Below are 15,684 nucleotides of genomic sequence, written 5' to 3'. Positions count from 1 at the left end.
TCTAGTTTCCAAAATGCGGTCACTTGTGGGGGGTTTCTACTGTTTAGGCACACCAGGGGCTCTGCAAACGCAATGTGACGCCCGCAGACCATTCCATCAAAGTCTGCATTTCAAAAGTCACTACTTCCCTTCTGAGCCCCCACGTCTGCCCAAACAGTGGTTTACCCCCACACATGGGGTATCAGCGTACTCAGGAGAAACTGGACAACAACTTTTGTGGTCCAATTTCTCCTGTAACCCTTGGGAAAATAAAAAATTCTGGGCTAAAAAATTATTTTTGAGGAAAGAAAACGTATTTATTATTTTCACTGCTCTGTGTTATGAACTTCTGTGAAGCACTTGGGGGTTCAAAGTGCTCACCTCACATCTAGATAAGTTCCTTTCGGGGTCTAGTTTCCAAAATGGGGTCACTTGTGGGGGGTTTCTACTGTTTAGCCACATCAGGGGCTCTGCAAACGCAACGTGACGCCCGCAGAGCATTCCATCAAAGTCTGCATTTCAAAACGTCACTACTTCACTTCCGAGCCCCAGCATGTGCCTAAACAGTGGTTTACCCCCACATATGGGGTATCAGCGTACTCAGGAGAAATTGGACAACAACTTTTGTGGTCCAATCTCTCCTGTTACCCTTGGGAAAATAAAAAATTGCGGGCTAAAATTCATTTTTGAGAAAATAATTTTTTTTTTTTATTTTCATGGCTCTGCGTTATAAACTTCTGTGAAGCACTTGAGGGTTCAAAGTGCTCACTACACATCTAGATTAGTTCCTTTGGGGGTCTAGTTTCCAAAATGGGGTAATTTGTGGGGGATCTCCAATGTTTAGGCACACAGGGGCTCTCCAAACGCGACATGGTGTCCGCTAATGATTGGAGATAATTTTCCATTTAAAAAGCCAAATGGCGTGCCTTCCCTTCTGAGCCCTGCCGTGCGCCCAAACAGTGGTTTACCCCCACATATGGGGTATCTGCATACTCAGGACAAACTGGACAACAACATTTGTGGTCCAATTTCTCCTATTACCATTGGCAAAATAGGAAATTCCAGGCTAAAACATCATTTTTGAGAAAAGAAAAATTATTTTTTATTTTCATGGCTCTGCATTATAAACTTCTGTGAAGCACCTGGGGGTTTAAAGTGCTCAGTATGCATCTAGATAAGTTCCTTGGGGGGTCTAGTTTCCAAAATGGGGTCACTTGTGGGGGAGCTCCATTGCATAGGCACACAGGGGCTCTCCAAATGCGACATGGTGTCCGCTAACAATTGGAGCTAATTTTCCATTCAAAAAGTTAAAAGGCGCGCCTTCCCTTCCGAGCCCTGCCGTGTGCCCAAACAGTGGTTTACCCCCACATATGAGGTATCGGCGTACTCGGGAGAAATTGTTCAACAAATTTTAGGATCCATTTTATCCTGTTGTCCATGTGAAAATGAAAAAATTGAGGCTAAAAGAATTTTTTTGTGAAAAAAAAGTACTTTTTCATTTTTACGGATCAATTTGTGAAGCACCTGGGGGTTTAAAGGGCTCACTATGCATCTAGATAAGTTCCTTGGGGCGTCTAGTTTCCAAAATGGGGTCACTTGTGGGGGAGCTCCAATTTTTAGGCACACGGGGGCTCTCCAAATGTGACATGGTGTCCGCTAAAGAGTGCAGCCAATTTTTCATTCAAAAAGTCAAATGGCGCTCCTTCCCTTCCAAGCCCTGCCGTGCGCCCAAACAGTGGTTTACCCCCACATATGAGGTATCAGCGTACTCAGGACAAATTGGACAACAAGGTACATGGTTCAGTTTCTCCTTTTACCATTGGGAAAATAAAAAAATTGTTGCTGAAAAATCATTTTTGTGACTAAAAAGTTAAATGTTCATTTTTTCCTTCCATGTTGCTTCTGCTGCTGTGAAGCACCTGAAGGGTTAATAAACTTCTTGAATGTGGTTTTGTGCACCTTGAGGGGTGCAGTTTTTAGAATGGTGTCACTTTTGGGTATTTTCAGCCATATAGACCCCTCAAACTGACTTCAAATGTGAGGTGGTCCCTAAAAAAAATGGTTTTGTAAATTTCGTTGTAAAAATGAGAAATCGCTGGTCAAATTTTAACCCTTATAACTTCCTAGCAAAAAAAAATTTTGTTTCCAAAATTGTGCTGATGTAAAGTAGACGTGTGGGAAATGTTATTTATTAACTATTTTGTGTCACATAACTCTCTGGTTTAACAGAATAAAAATTCAAAATGTGAAAATTGCGAAATTTTCAAAATTTTCGCCAAATTTCCGTTTTTATCACAAATAAACACAGAATTTATTGACCTAAATTTACCACTAACATGAAGCCCAATATGTCACGAAAAAACAATCTCAGAACCGCTAGGATCCATTGAAGCGTTCCTGAGTTATTACCTCATGAAGGGACACTGGTCAGAATTGCAAAAAACGGCAAGGTCTTTAAGGTCAAAATAGGCTGGGTCATGAAGGGGTTAAAGGGAACCTGTCACCCCGTTTTTTCAGTAGGAGTTAAAAATACTGTTAAATAGGGCCTGAGCTGTGCGTTACAATAGTGTATTTTGTGTACCCCGATTCCCCACCTATGGTGCCGAAATACCTTACCAAAGTCGCCGTTTTCACCTGTCAATCAGGCTGGTCTGGTCATACGGGCGTGGTGACATCGTTGTTTCTTCCCCCAGATCTTGCATATCTTTCCGTTGGTGGCGTAGTGGTTTGCGCATGCCCGACTGCTGAATCCACTGCACAGGTGAAGAAAAAACGCGCGATCGGCACTATTTCCCTGGTAATCGGTGGGGGCGGCCATCTTCCTGAGGCCGCGCGTGCGCAGATGGAGTCCTCTGCTGCCCGGGGCTTCAGGAAAATGGCCGTGGGATGCCGCCCGTGTGCAGATGGAGATCGCGGCGGCCATTTTCCTGAAGCCCCGGGCAGCAGAGGACTCAGGAAGATGGCCGCCCCCACCGATACACTGTTGTAACGCACAGCTCAGGCCCTATTTAACAGTATTTTTATCTCATACTGAAAAAACGGGGTGACAGGTTCCCTTTAACCCTCTCCATTCGCGTCCCGCTACCATAGCAATCATAATTTCCCCCAACTTTTCACTTTATTATATCTTAACATTCCAACTTATATGAACATATAGAAAAAGTACCAAACCAATTTGCAGTACCCGGCATAGCCCTCCTCCCCGATACTTAGTAGACGGTACTGTCCCCTCCGGCCAGTCCATCAACATGGCCCAGCAAAACCCTCAGCAGTTGTTCAACTCTTTAACCAACGCTAACAAGCGCAGAACCCTCCGCCAGTGACAGAGAAAACAATTCCCAACCAAATCTCGCCGATATGTCAGTCGCCCATTCCCTTAAGCTTTTTCTCATTAGTATCAAGCCACTGGGTAGCGTCCTCCAGTGTCAGGAAAAAGTGGGTCTTATTAAAAGCCACCAGTCTCAGCTTGGCGGGAAACATCACTGAGTACTGCACTCCCAGCTCCCTCAGTCGTCGCTTGACTCCAGTAAACTTCATCCGATGCTTCTGAACCGCAGCGGAATAATCCGGATAAATGGCGATTTTTTGACCTCCAGCCGTCAGATCCTCCATCTCTCTAGCCTTTCTAAGGATAATGTCTCTGTCCCTGTAGTTCAGTATTTTGGCAAGCATGGTACGGGGATTTGCTCCTGGGGCAGGGGGCTGCGGCGGGACCCTATGAGCCCGTTCAACAGCAAAAACTTTTGTCAATATCGTGCTCCCAATACGTATGTACGTTATTCCTTTTGGACCTATTTTCCAGATCCTCATTTTTGGCAGCGAGCTCGGCTATTGCTTGGGCAAACTTTTCAGCTTTTTGTAATTTAACTATGTGATCTTCTGCCGTGCTCACCCTCTCCTCCACCACTCCTATACGTTTGTCCATTTTCTGTAGGGCCGCATTAATCTGTGCCGTGTCCCCTTTAACTTCCTGCATCTGCTGGGCTAGGGAATTCAGGGATTGCTGGCATGAGGAGATCAGGGTGATAACATCCCTAAGGGTCGGCTCCTATCCCTGCGGTATGTGTGTTATGAAAGGCAGTTCAGTACTACAATGGACATAGCGGTCAGAGCACATACAGTGATCTGACAATAACCCAAAATCATAGAACGAGCTCTGAGACGTGGGAACTCTGCAGACCGCAATCCCTAATCCTCTCCAACCAACACTAGAGGCAGCCGTGGATTGCGCCTAACTCTGCCTATGCAACTCGGCACAGCCTGAGAAACTAACTAGCCTGAAGATAGAAAATAAGCCTACCTTGCCTCAGAGAAATACCCCAAAGGAAAAGGCAGCCCCCCACATATAATGACTGAGTTAAGATGAAAAGACAAACGTAGAGATTAAATAGATTCAGCAAAGTGAGGCCCGACTTTCTTAACAGATCGAGGATAGAAAAGGTAACTTTGCGGTCTACACAAAACCCTAAAGAAAACCACGCAAAGGGGGCAAAAAGACCCTCCGTACCGAACTAACGGCACGGAGGTACACCCTTTGCGTCCCAGAGCTTCCAGCAACAAAATAGACAAGCTGGACAGAAAAAATAGCAAACAAATAGCAAAGAAGAACTTAGCTATGCAGAGCAGCAGGCCACAGGAATGATCCAGGGAAAAGCAAGTCCAACACTGGAACATTGACAGGAAGCCAGGATCAAAGCATTAGGTGGAGTTAAGTAGAGAAGCACCTAACGACCTCACCAGATCACCTGAGGGAGGAAACTCAGAAGCCGCAGTACCACTTCCCTCCACCAACAGAAGCTCACAGAGAGAATCAGCCGAAGTACCACTTGTGACCACAGGAGGGAGCTCTGCCACAGAATTCACAACAGGTATGCCTTCAGGTCCCCCACTAGCCCCCGCCATGCTGCCTCCTTCTTTCCCCTTCTGTACCTCATGCTGCTCAGCCGTGCCTGCTTCCTCCACCTCCTGGTCAGCTCCAACTTCGGGTCCTTGTTCTGCGCCTGCAGCTTCCACTCTAGCATACTGCTGCAGCTTCGCCGCCACCTCCATGCGTCGCTGACATGCGGCGTTCTCCTTATCAGCGTCCTCTCTAGCATCGGCGCAATCTTGGCCGGCTCCTGCATCGCCGAAGCCCACGTCTTTCTGCCGCTTCCTAGTCATCGCCGCCGAGTCCGGACCCACCGTTCCACACCGCTGCTCTCCGGACCTTCAGCCAGCCGGAGCCTAGTAAGTATCCCCGAAAATCGGGGTTAAAGCAGGATTCTTTGTCCTTCTGGCAGCGGGAGCGCTCTTCCCTGCATCCGCTCACATGGCCAGCTAAGACATGCCTCCGCCACGGTCTTGTTGATACACTCCTGACAGTCTTTTACTCCAGGATGTTTTTAAAGGCTTTTTACACAAGGGACATTCCTTATTCTTTGTTTTTGCCTTATATTGTTGGGGGACCTCTGGATCCGGAGGTTGACTGGTTTTGCCATCGTCTCCCAGTGAGACCAAGGACCCCTCCTTGGTATGGTGATTCGTCCGTATGCTGTCCGAGCAGCTTCTACTGCTGCCATGGCGTATCTGGCTCTTCTCACTTGAGCGAGACCGCCTCTCCTGCATCTCTTGCTTGGTAACAAATGTTCTGGCGAAAAACTCTTAGGGCTCCTTTTCACTTGCAAGAAAATCGTACGAGTCTCGCATGTTAAAAACAAGCTCTGGCGCCGTCACTCCGGAGCGGAGCGTGCAGCTCCATGTATTGCTATGCAGCCGCACGCTCCGCTCCTGAGTGCCGGCGCCAGAGCTTGGTTTTAGCATGCGAGACTCGCACATACAGTCATGAATATGCGGCTCCACCTCCCATAGGGGTGGAGCCGCATATTCATTACTGTAAATGAGCGGCCCCACGTGACCGCTCATACAGTAGAAGGTGCGGCCAGCACAGGAAGCAGCGCCAGCCAGCGAGGGAGCCGGGTGAGTATTTTAAGAACAGCGGGGGGCGCACATGGGGTGGGGACATGGATCTTTATTGTAAACACGAGAAACAAAAAAAAAAAAAAAAAGGAATATTCACATCTTCTCTACAGCAAACGCTGCTGCAGAGAAGATATGAATGGTAGCTTCAGCACCAGATGCAGGGGACAGTGCTAAACTTTAGCGCCGTCTCCTGCACGGTGCGTGTGGTACCCAGTGGGCACACGTGTGCCACACTGATGTGCCACAGAAACGCACGGGCACGGATATTTCTGGTACCGATTTTTCCGGTACCGGAATTACCTGGACGTGTGGGACTGCCCTTAATTGGACGAGTATGGCAGCACCTTCATCAAGCCTTTATCTGCACGAACCAGTCTGTGCTCTAAGGCTACTTTCACACTAGCGTCGCATGACGCAATGCATCGTGGCGATGTACCGACGCATGCTGTGAAAGTGCAGCACAACGGGGGCAGCGGATGCAGTTTTACAATGCCACGCATGCGCGGTTGGAAATGGCGGACACAACTCACCAAAAAACATTACATGCAACGTTTTTTGGTGCCGATGGTCCGCCACAACACGACGCAACCGTCGCATGATGGTTGCGAAGTGTGGCAATGCGTCCCTAATACAAGCCTATGGAGAAAAAACGCATCCTGCAAACAACTTTGCAGGATGCGTTTTTTCTGCAAAACGACGCATTGCGACGTGCGTCGTACGACGCTAGTGTGAAAGTAGCCTAGCCACAATTTTTTTTTTTCACAGTATGATCAAGCTTAGGTTTCCGTGAAGTATCTAAGGTTTTTCCACCTTGTCCAAGGTATTGTACGATGACGCTTTTCAGCAGCAGAGATCCTCTTTCTTTTTTGTTAAGAACTTATGGCCAACTGAACCGTTCATGACATGTAAAAATATATATATATATATATATATATATATATATATATATATATATATATTTAGATGACTTGATAGGACTAGATTAGGGACGGTGAGAATATAGCGTAGTAATCAGCGTTTAGTATTTTTTATGGAGTAAAAAAAGTCAGGATTAGTTTCAGCATTTAGAAAAAAAAAATTTTAATTTCTTGATAGCACAAGATTAGGGACAGTAATCCAGTTATCATACACTTCAGTAAATCACTTCTAGTACTGTATTTTTTTACTAAAATATAATCACAAACTGCATGAGATAGTTGTGGCCACTCCAATTTTTCCTGATGTCAGTCTAGTTATTGTAAGCTCAGAATTTTAGTGGAAAGTTCTTGCAGTGTCCCATTCATCCCAATTACATTATTCAGCCGAGGAGGCATATGCCTTCATTTCCTGTCATAGATTGTCAGGGAGAGGATCCCACCTTCCTTTATTTTTCCTCCTCTTTAAGTGATACGGAACTGCCATGCAAACACTCCAGAACAGAAAACGAGCCAACGCCCGCCTTTAGTGAGCTCCTATAGACCTCAACCACCTAAAAATTATATGCCACCGATTCCGGATTTGGAGGTGTAATAAGAAATCCAATTGACACTACCAGCCCATAGAAAAAGGTTTTCTTGGACAATTTTGTAGATCTCACGGTGTCCAAGTGAAACTAGTACCCGCAATAATTTCTATCCCAAAATCCCACTTCATCATTTGCCAACTGGACCCCTGTAGAAATGACGTTCTGGGTCCTTGTTCTTCACATGGGGATTGAAGAAGCCAGAAATTTGTTAATATTGGAGTGATGTTTATACAACACTTCAGTGTTGCCCATGGCTAGGACCACGCATTGAGGCCATCCACAAGTTTTTGCATTACAGTGATAATGCACAATGTCTTCCGAGATGACCCCAACTTTTTTTTTTTCTTACATCCGATACATTTTTATTTAACCAAATTCAAAGGTACAATACAATAAAACAAAAATTACAATGAGAACAACATTAACAATGGTCATTAGTTTCAGAAATTCCCTTTCTCCCTTCTCCTCCAGCTATTACCGTATATACCCGAGTATAAGCCGACCCCCTAATTTTGCCACAAAAAACTGGTTAAACTTAATAACTCAAGTATAAGCCTAGGGTGGGAAATGCAGCAGCTATCGGTAAATGTCAAAAATAAAAATAGATACCAATAAAAGTAAAATTAATTGAGACATCAGTAGGTTAAGTGTTTTTGAATATCCATACATAATCAGGAGCCCCATAAAATGCTCCATACAGTTTATGATGGCCCCATAAGATGCTCCATATTAAAATATGCCCCATATAATCCTGCAGAAAGGTTAATAATGGCCCCATAAGATGCTCCATAGACACATTTGCCCAATATAATGCTGCACAAATGCTGACTCTGGCCCCATAAGATGCTCCATAAAGATATTTGCCCCATATAATGCTGCACAAACCTTGATTATGGCCCCATAAGATGCTCCATACAGACACTTGCCCCATATAGTGCTGCACAAACCTTATGGCCCCATAGATGCTCCATACAGACACTTGCCCCATTTGCTGCAATAAAATTAAAAAAAAAAAAAAAAACACATACTCACCTCTCCGTCGCTCAGGCCCCCGGCGCTTTTAATAGTTACCTGCTCCTTGTTCCGGTGTGGCTCAGTCTTCTGCACTGACGTTCAGCAGAGGGCGCGCACTAACCATGTCACCACGTCCCCTGACCTGAGTGCCACTGCTGAAGACAGAGCGACGCCCGGAACGAGGAAAGGTGACTATCGCGCAGTGCTGCGCTCCCCTCTCCATATACTTACCTACTCCTGGCGCTGTGCAGTCCCTGCTTCCCTGACGCCACAGCTTCATCCTGTACTGAGCGGTCACCGTTACCGCTCATTACAGTAATAAATATGTGGCTCCACCTCTATGGGAGGTGGAGCCGCATATTCATTACTGTAATGAGCGGTACCATGTGACCGCTCAGTACAGGAAGAAGCTGCTGCTCCCGGCGCCGGGGAAGCCAGGGACCGTGCCAGGAGTAGGTGAGTATAATTTCACAGCCCCCGCTCCCCCTCCCCTGCGTATGACGCGAGTATAAGCCGAGAGGGGGACTTTCAGCCCAAAAAAGTGGGCTGAAAATCTCGGCTTATACTCGAGTATATACGGTACATACAAGAGCAGTGAATAATGCATGGTATAACCTAAGTTCAGAGTCATCTTCCCTCCACCCAAGGTGTCCACAATGTCTCAAATGTTCTTATGTCTTTTCTCTTAACAAATGTTTTTTCGCCATATTCACAGTAGTCAGACTGAGAAATTTCCTCAACGTTGGCGGATCTTCATTTATCCAGTATCTGGCGATTAATTTCTGCGCAATATATAATAATCTAGCTATTGCCACCTTATATTTATTATGTACCTGCACCTCCTCCACATATCGCAGTATACACACCACAGGATCCCTCTCAATCCTACAACCATACGCTCCCCCTATGGCATTAATCACCGCTGTCCAATATGGGTTCAGATTCTGACACTGCCATAAGGTATGGAGAATTCCAGCCCCCTCCACCGAGGACACTCCGAAGTCTCAGGCCCGCTCTATACAGCCGTTCAGCAGTCCTATATACTCTATGGAGCACATATATCTGCGAGAGTCTGCCCGGCTCATTCAGCGATAATTGGGGTATATATTCCATAATCACTTCCCATTTATCTTCCTCTATCCTACCCAACTCCTCCTCTCATTTCCCCTGTGCTCTAATAGGATAATGATTTAAAAAAAGCATGCATTAGATCCTTATAAATACCAGACACTACCCCTTTTGTCCCCCCCCCCTCTGCACAGACATAATCATTATATCCTTGTGAATCTCCATAGTCATCATCCTACTCTGCATGACATAAGCATGCCGAAACTGCCCATATTGAAATCTGCAGATCTCCGGGAGCCCATAATCCTCCTGCACCTTTCCAAAGGGCACCAGTCCCTGCGCATCCTGCACCTGAACCATGTACTGTATTCCCAGTCCAATTTTTAATATCTCCCATTTTAACAAATTCCAGTAGAGTCTCGTTTTGCCATATCGGGGAAAAATTTGTCAAGAGCACCAAACCCCTAGTCTTTTTAACTGCCTCCCAGACTGATGACACCAACTTTGACCGAATTGATCACTTGATCATTCATCACTACAGCAACAAGTTTGCTGAGGTATATGTTCCTTAAACGGGACATATGCGTAGAAGAGTCCCGAATATAGTTCAAAAGTGAACCTCAAATTCCGGCAATACTTGCCAATTAAGAAGGCTAGGTAGGGAATTAAACTCAACTGTATGAGCGAGTGTACCTCAGGGTACACCCACAGGCTTTAGAGTTTATGAAGGGAAGGACACCCAAATTCAACCCAAAATTATTTTTTTTCCCCCCATACACCAGCATTTCTTTCTTCAAGTCTCTCTGTATTGAGCTACAGCAGCATGCGGTACTGTCTGTACAAATCAGAGACCTTCCCAAAACTCCAGTTGTTCAGTAAGGGTGAGACCAGAGTACAATGTTGACGGTCAAGTACAAGAGGGATGTCCTTTTGTTGACTACCATACATTGTTATGGCAGCACCCCACTGCTGTACGAAGTTCCACTACTCCGCTCCCCAAACCAGAGTGTGTCCTGGGGCACAAGAACACAGGAGGGGAGTTAATCTCTCCAATTATGGCCTCAAGCCCTACAACGCCATATGAAAAGCTAAAGGTGTTGAACAAAAAGCTTGGCCATGCACAACGTACAGATGGAATTGTGCAATTCTTTGCCAGGGACCTCCAGAGTCATCTGGTCCAACCCCCGGCTCAATGCAGGAGTCACTAAACCATCTCAGACAGATGTCGGTCCAACCTCGGAGTGAAGACTTCCATTGAAGGAGAACTCACCACCTCTCATGGTCGCCTGTTCAACTGATTGATCACCCTCGCTGTAAAAAAGTTCTCCAATACCTAATCTGAGTCTCCTCCCATTCACTGTCATTCCATTGCTTCTCTTGTTTCCATGCAGTAAATAAGAATAATGATCCCTCTACACTGACAGCCCTTCTGATATTTGTAGACGGCTATTCACCCCTTAAATGACCAGACCAAATGTTTGAAATCTGATCAGTCACTTTATGTGGTAAGGACTCTGGAGTGTGTGGCTGCATAGAAATACACCGGCGCCGTTACACCGATAAGGCCGGAGTCACACTACAGCGAGATACGGCCGAGTCTCACGGGTTAAAACCAAGCTCTGGCACCGGCACTTCGGAGCACAGCGTGCGGCTCCATGTATTGCTGTGCGGCCACACGCTCCGCTCTGGAGTGCTGGCACCAGAGCTTGGTTTTAACATGCAAGACACGGCCGTATTTCGCTGTGTGAGATCCCGGCCTTACAATGATACTTGGTGATGAAATCCCGTTGTTTAATCTTTATTTTCAGTTTTGTGTTAATGATCTGCTCGTGTCCTGGTGTGGGTATTCACAATGTAGACAGCTGACAGGTCGCTGAGCCCTCAATCACTCGCCCCCTAGTTCGCATAATGAATATACTAATGTGTGCATTTGAAAAAAAGAAAAAAAAACACGTCACTTCATCAAAGTGGTGGTGCCTGAGCACGATCACTTGTCAGTGCTATTATATTGCTGTGCGGATGAGAAAAAAAAAACCCCATCAAAATGGCATTTTCAGCTGGACCTGTGCATTAGCATCCATCACGTACCGATAGTTGCAGGGCAGACAAAGTGCGCCTGTGCCGGAGCCGCAGCGTGAAGACAAGAAGAGGATGTCATCGTAAGAAGATGGGAGGCCCCGGACCACGACGTCTATCGGACCGGACCGCAGCGGGACCGCTCCTGGGTGAGTATAATCTAACCACTTTCTCATCTTTCAGGATACATCGGGGCTTATCTACAGCATTCAGTAATGCATTCTGTAAGGCTGATGTCACACTATCAGTATTTGGTCAGTATTTTACATCAGTATTTGTAGCCAAAACCAGCAGTGGGTGATAAATACAGAAGTGGTGCATATGTTTCTATTATACTTTTCCTCTAATTGTTCCACTCCTGGTTTTGGCTACAAATACTGATGTAAAATACTGACCAAATACTGCTAGTGTGACATCAGCCTTACAGAATACATTACAGAATGCTGTAGATAAGCCCCTGATGCTGGTGGGCTTAGCTCACCTTCGATTTTGGGAGTGACAGGTTCCCTTTAACGCAAAACTGAAAATAAAGATTCAGAATCAATCACAAGACGGATTTCATCAACCGAGGTATAATTGTAATCAGTATAACGACCCGACATTGAAGGGTTGTGCATAGTAACGTACACTGACAGGCTCCCTTTAGAATGTGGTACCCAAATAATTTTCACACTAGCTATTGCTTAGTTCTATTCCTCCCATTTTGTAATGCAATTTTCGCTGGTTTTGCCCAGATGTAGAATCTTGCATTTCCCCCTGTTAAATAACATATTCCTTATGAATCCTTTCTCCGTCTTCTCTAGTGTTAGCCATCCCTCCTAGCTTTGCATTGCCTGCAAATTTGATTAGTTTACCTTTGTTTCTTTATCTATATCATTTATAGAAATGGTGAACACTGGGGCCAGGACAAAGCCTTGTAGTACCCCACTTGAAACACTCTTTCAACTGGATGTGCACCCATTTCACCAGTCTTTGGAGTACGATCACCGAGTCAGTTATGAATCCACCTAACTGTAGCCTTGTCAATCCCATACTTGATCATTTTAATTAATGTATTCAAACTACTAACACACATGCTGTTTAATAATTTGTTCAAAGATCTTTCCTGGTATAGAAGTAAGGCTCACTGGCCTGTAATTTCCTGGCTCCTTCTTTCCTTTTCTGAAGACAGGAACAACATTTACCCTTCAATCTTCTGAGACTTCTTTTGGTCTTCAGGATTTTTCAAAGATTCTAGCTAGTGGTTCTGTAATTTCCTCTGTTAACTCTTTCAGCACCCTAGGATGTAATTCATCTGGACCAGGAGATGCAATTTCATGTAAATTAGCTAAGTGTTCTCTCACCATCTGTTTAAGGATAGTGTGGATTTTTTTATTCTTTCGATGGCACCCTGAAGATCAGTTGAGGTTACAACTGCTTTCTTAGAGAACCACAGATGCAAAATGGTTATTTTAAAGTTTGGCCCTCAACATTTTTGATCACTTCAACCTTTCCATCCTGTAAAAATCCTATAGTATCTTTGACTTTTGCTTGTGACATCCCTCCCCCAGAATCATTTTTATTGCTTTTCGTCTCCCTTGCAAGCCTCACTTCATTACTCGCTTTTCCACTTCTAACGCTTGCCCTGTAGACCACATTATATTTTTCTTTAGATATTCCCTCATCCTTCCATTTGATATACTTTTTAGCATGTGTTTAAGTTCTGCGTTAATCCATCCAAAGTTTTTTTTTTTTTCTTCCATGCATATTTAATGCATTTTTTTAAATTTGCCACGTTTTATGGATAGGAAGAATTCATGTGTGCACTAATATCCTTGACTCCAATGGATTACCTTTCAAAAAAAAAAATTGTTTTTGAACACTCTAGTCTGGTACTTCATAGGATCAGGTGGACGAATGTCACCAAGTACAGGACGGCTGCAGAGGAGCTCATCCCCACAGCACGTTGCACCTTGGCTTGCAATTAAGATTATACATTTATTTTAAGCAGATTTGACAGCCGCCTCCGGCTCCCTCCCAACCAACCCGCAGAGCAGCAATCATCTGATCTGAGCCTTGGGCCTACGGCAGAGTTATCCGTTTACACCAGCCAGCAGGGAGCCTGGGCGATTGTGTACAGATGACGTGACAGACCCAGTATACATGGCCGATGGACATCTCACCTGGTATTTGTTGGTGGAGTTGAAGGGGATCTCGGCCACTTTCTGGTTCTTCTCCCTCATGCCCCTCACAGATCCACAACAGAGCTCAATGCACTTCAGCAGAGCAGATTCAGAGGCATCTCCGGCCACATCCCGCTGCAGGAGAGAAGGACAGTGAGGAGGGCGCAGATCCAGAGAACCTCTCAGAATAATGGACCGGGAAACAGACTCACTTTAAGGATAGGAGTGTTCTCCTGCCCAGCCTGGAACACAGCACGGTTACACAGGCCAGCGACACGGGCCAGGGCGGTCCATGTGGGTGAGGTCTTATCAAAGGAGGCACCTGCAGGGTGGTTGGGAGGGATTAGAGTTGGAGTGGGATGGGAAAACGAGCAGCACCTTAGAGTCCACAAAACTCTCACTTTTTAAAAGTGATAACAGAATCCAAGAGCCAGAATCAGAGATACCCCCCCTCACTTTCTCCACCAAAACAGCTAGCTGTGACCCCAGAACAGAACCATCTTACAATGTTCCCAGGAGCTGATGTACTCCACCACATATTACAGCAGAGACCCTGAGCACTCTGTCACCTCCAACAGCATTCCCAAGACAACCTCCACACATGTATCATTTGTAACAGTTGTGACTCCTAGGTCAGCACCATCTTACAAAGAACCCCCAAAACTTTGAGCACTCCACCATCCATTACAACATCCCTGAACCCAGTCATCGTACCGCTCTGATTCTCTGTGGTATCTGCTTCATGAATCTGGTTATCAAACCACATGTGTGCCACAGTCATACGATTCTGTGTGAGGGTCCCGGTCTTGTCGGAGCAGATGGTGGAGGTAGATCCAAGGGTTTCCACGGCTTCCAGATTCTTTACTAGGCAGTTCTTCCGAGCCATTCTCTTAGCGGTGAGTGTAAGGCACACCTACAGAAGGCAAAAAAGGACTTTAGTGGAACTGCTGAGCCATCCAACCAGCGTCCACCTCCCGTTCACTACTCACAGTGACTGTAGCGAGGAGACCCTCAGGCACGTTGGCGACAATGATACCAATTAGGAAGATGACAGCCTCCAGCCAAGTGTACTGCAAGATGAGTGACAGGACGAAGAAGGAGACACCCAGGAAAACAGCCACGCCTGTGATTATGTGGATGAAGTGCTCGATCTCAACAGCGATGGGGGTACGGCCGCCCTCCAGACCCGATGCCAGGGTGGCGATACGTCCCATGACTGTGCGGTCTCCGGTGTTGATGACGATACCACGAGCGGTTCCTGTAGAGGGAGGATTGGAAAAGTCACATGTAATCTGGCAAATCCCAAACTGCATCTAACAGCTACTGGCAGATGCTCACCCTCCACACAGTTGGTGGAGAAGAAGGCGATGTTTCGGGTCTCCAAGGGGTTCTCATTAGTGAAGTCAGGAGACCTGGTCTGCGGCTCAGACTCTCCAGTCAGGGAGGAGTTATCCACCTATCAGTTATTGGAAAAATCGTGAAGCAGCTCACAACAGTGAGGCAAACCATTTGTGAGGTGTAGCTTCTGCTGACCTTACAACCATGGGCAGATATGATACGGAGATCGGCCGGGATTCTGTCACCACCCTTCACTTCTACCAAATCTCCTTGGACGACATCTTCCGCGTTAATGCTCAGCTTCTCACCATTGCGGATAACCAGGGCTTGCTGAGATAAAAGATGTCAAGTCAGGATACCAGCACATTACTAGACATAGGCTCAGCAGCCGGATGTACACAGGCCACACCTGGGGCACCATGTTCTTGAAGGACTCCATGATCTTCGAGCTTTTCGCCTCTTGGTAGTAAGAAAAGCAGCCAGTGATTATCACGACAGCGGACAGGACAACACCGAGGTAGAGCTGTGTAGGGTAGAGGACAATGTTATACACAGGAAGACACACACGATAACCCTTAAGAAGGC

At 45.9% G+C, this 15,684-nt stretch overlaps 1 protein-coding gene across 1 annotated transcript in view; it reads right to left on the bottom strand.

The window, feature by feature from the left end:
- LOC138672443 (sodium/potassium-transporting ATPase subunit alpha-1-like) overlaps positions 1-15,684 on the bottom strand; it is a 49,175-nt gene that overhangs the window by 17,776 nt on the left and 15,715 nt on the right. Inside the window, exons 5-11 of the mRNA XM_069760415.1 lie at positions 15,509-15,622; positions 15,295-15,429; positions 15,100-15,217; positions 14,751-15,019; positions 14,476-14,674; positions 13,974-14,083; positions 13,762-13,896 (exon numbers count right to left, since the gene is read on the bottom strand). Coding sequence (XP_069616516.1) covers positions 13,762-13,896; positions 13,974-14,083; positions 14,476-14,674; positions 14,751-15,019; positions 15,100-15,217; positions 15,295-15,429; positions 15,509-15,622 — 1,080 coding nt within the window. The remainder of the gene's footprint in view (positions 1-13,761; positions 13,897-13,973; positions 14,084-14,475; positions 14,675-14,750; positions 15,020-15,099; positions 15,218-15,294; positions 15,430-15,508; positions 15,623-15,684) is intronic.

This window comes from Ranitomeya imitator, chromosome 3, assembly GCF_032444005.1.
Source record: "Ranitomeya imitator isolate aRanImi1 chromosome 3, aRanImi1.pri, whole genome shotgun sequence".
Taxonomy (NCBI): Eukaryota; Metazoa; Chordata; class Amphibia; order Anura; family Dendrobatidae; genus Ranitomeya; species Ranitomeya imitator.
This window is presented reverse-complemented; position numbering and strand designations above follow the sequence as displayed.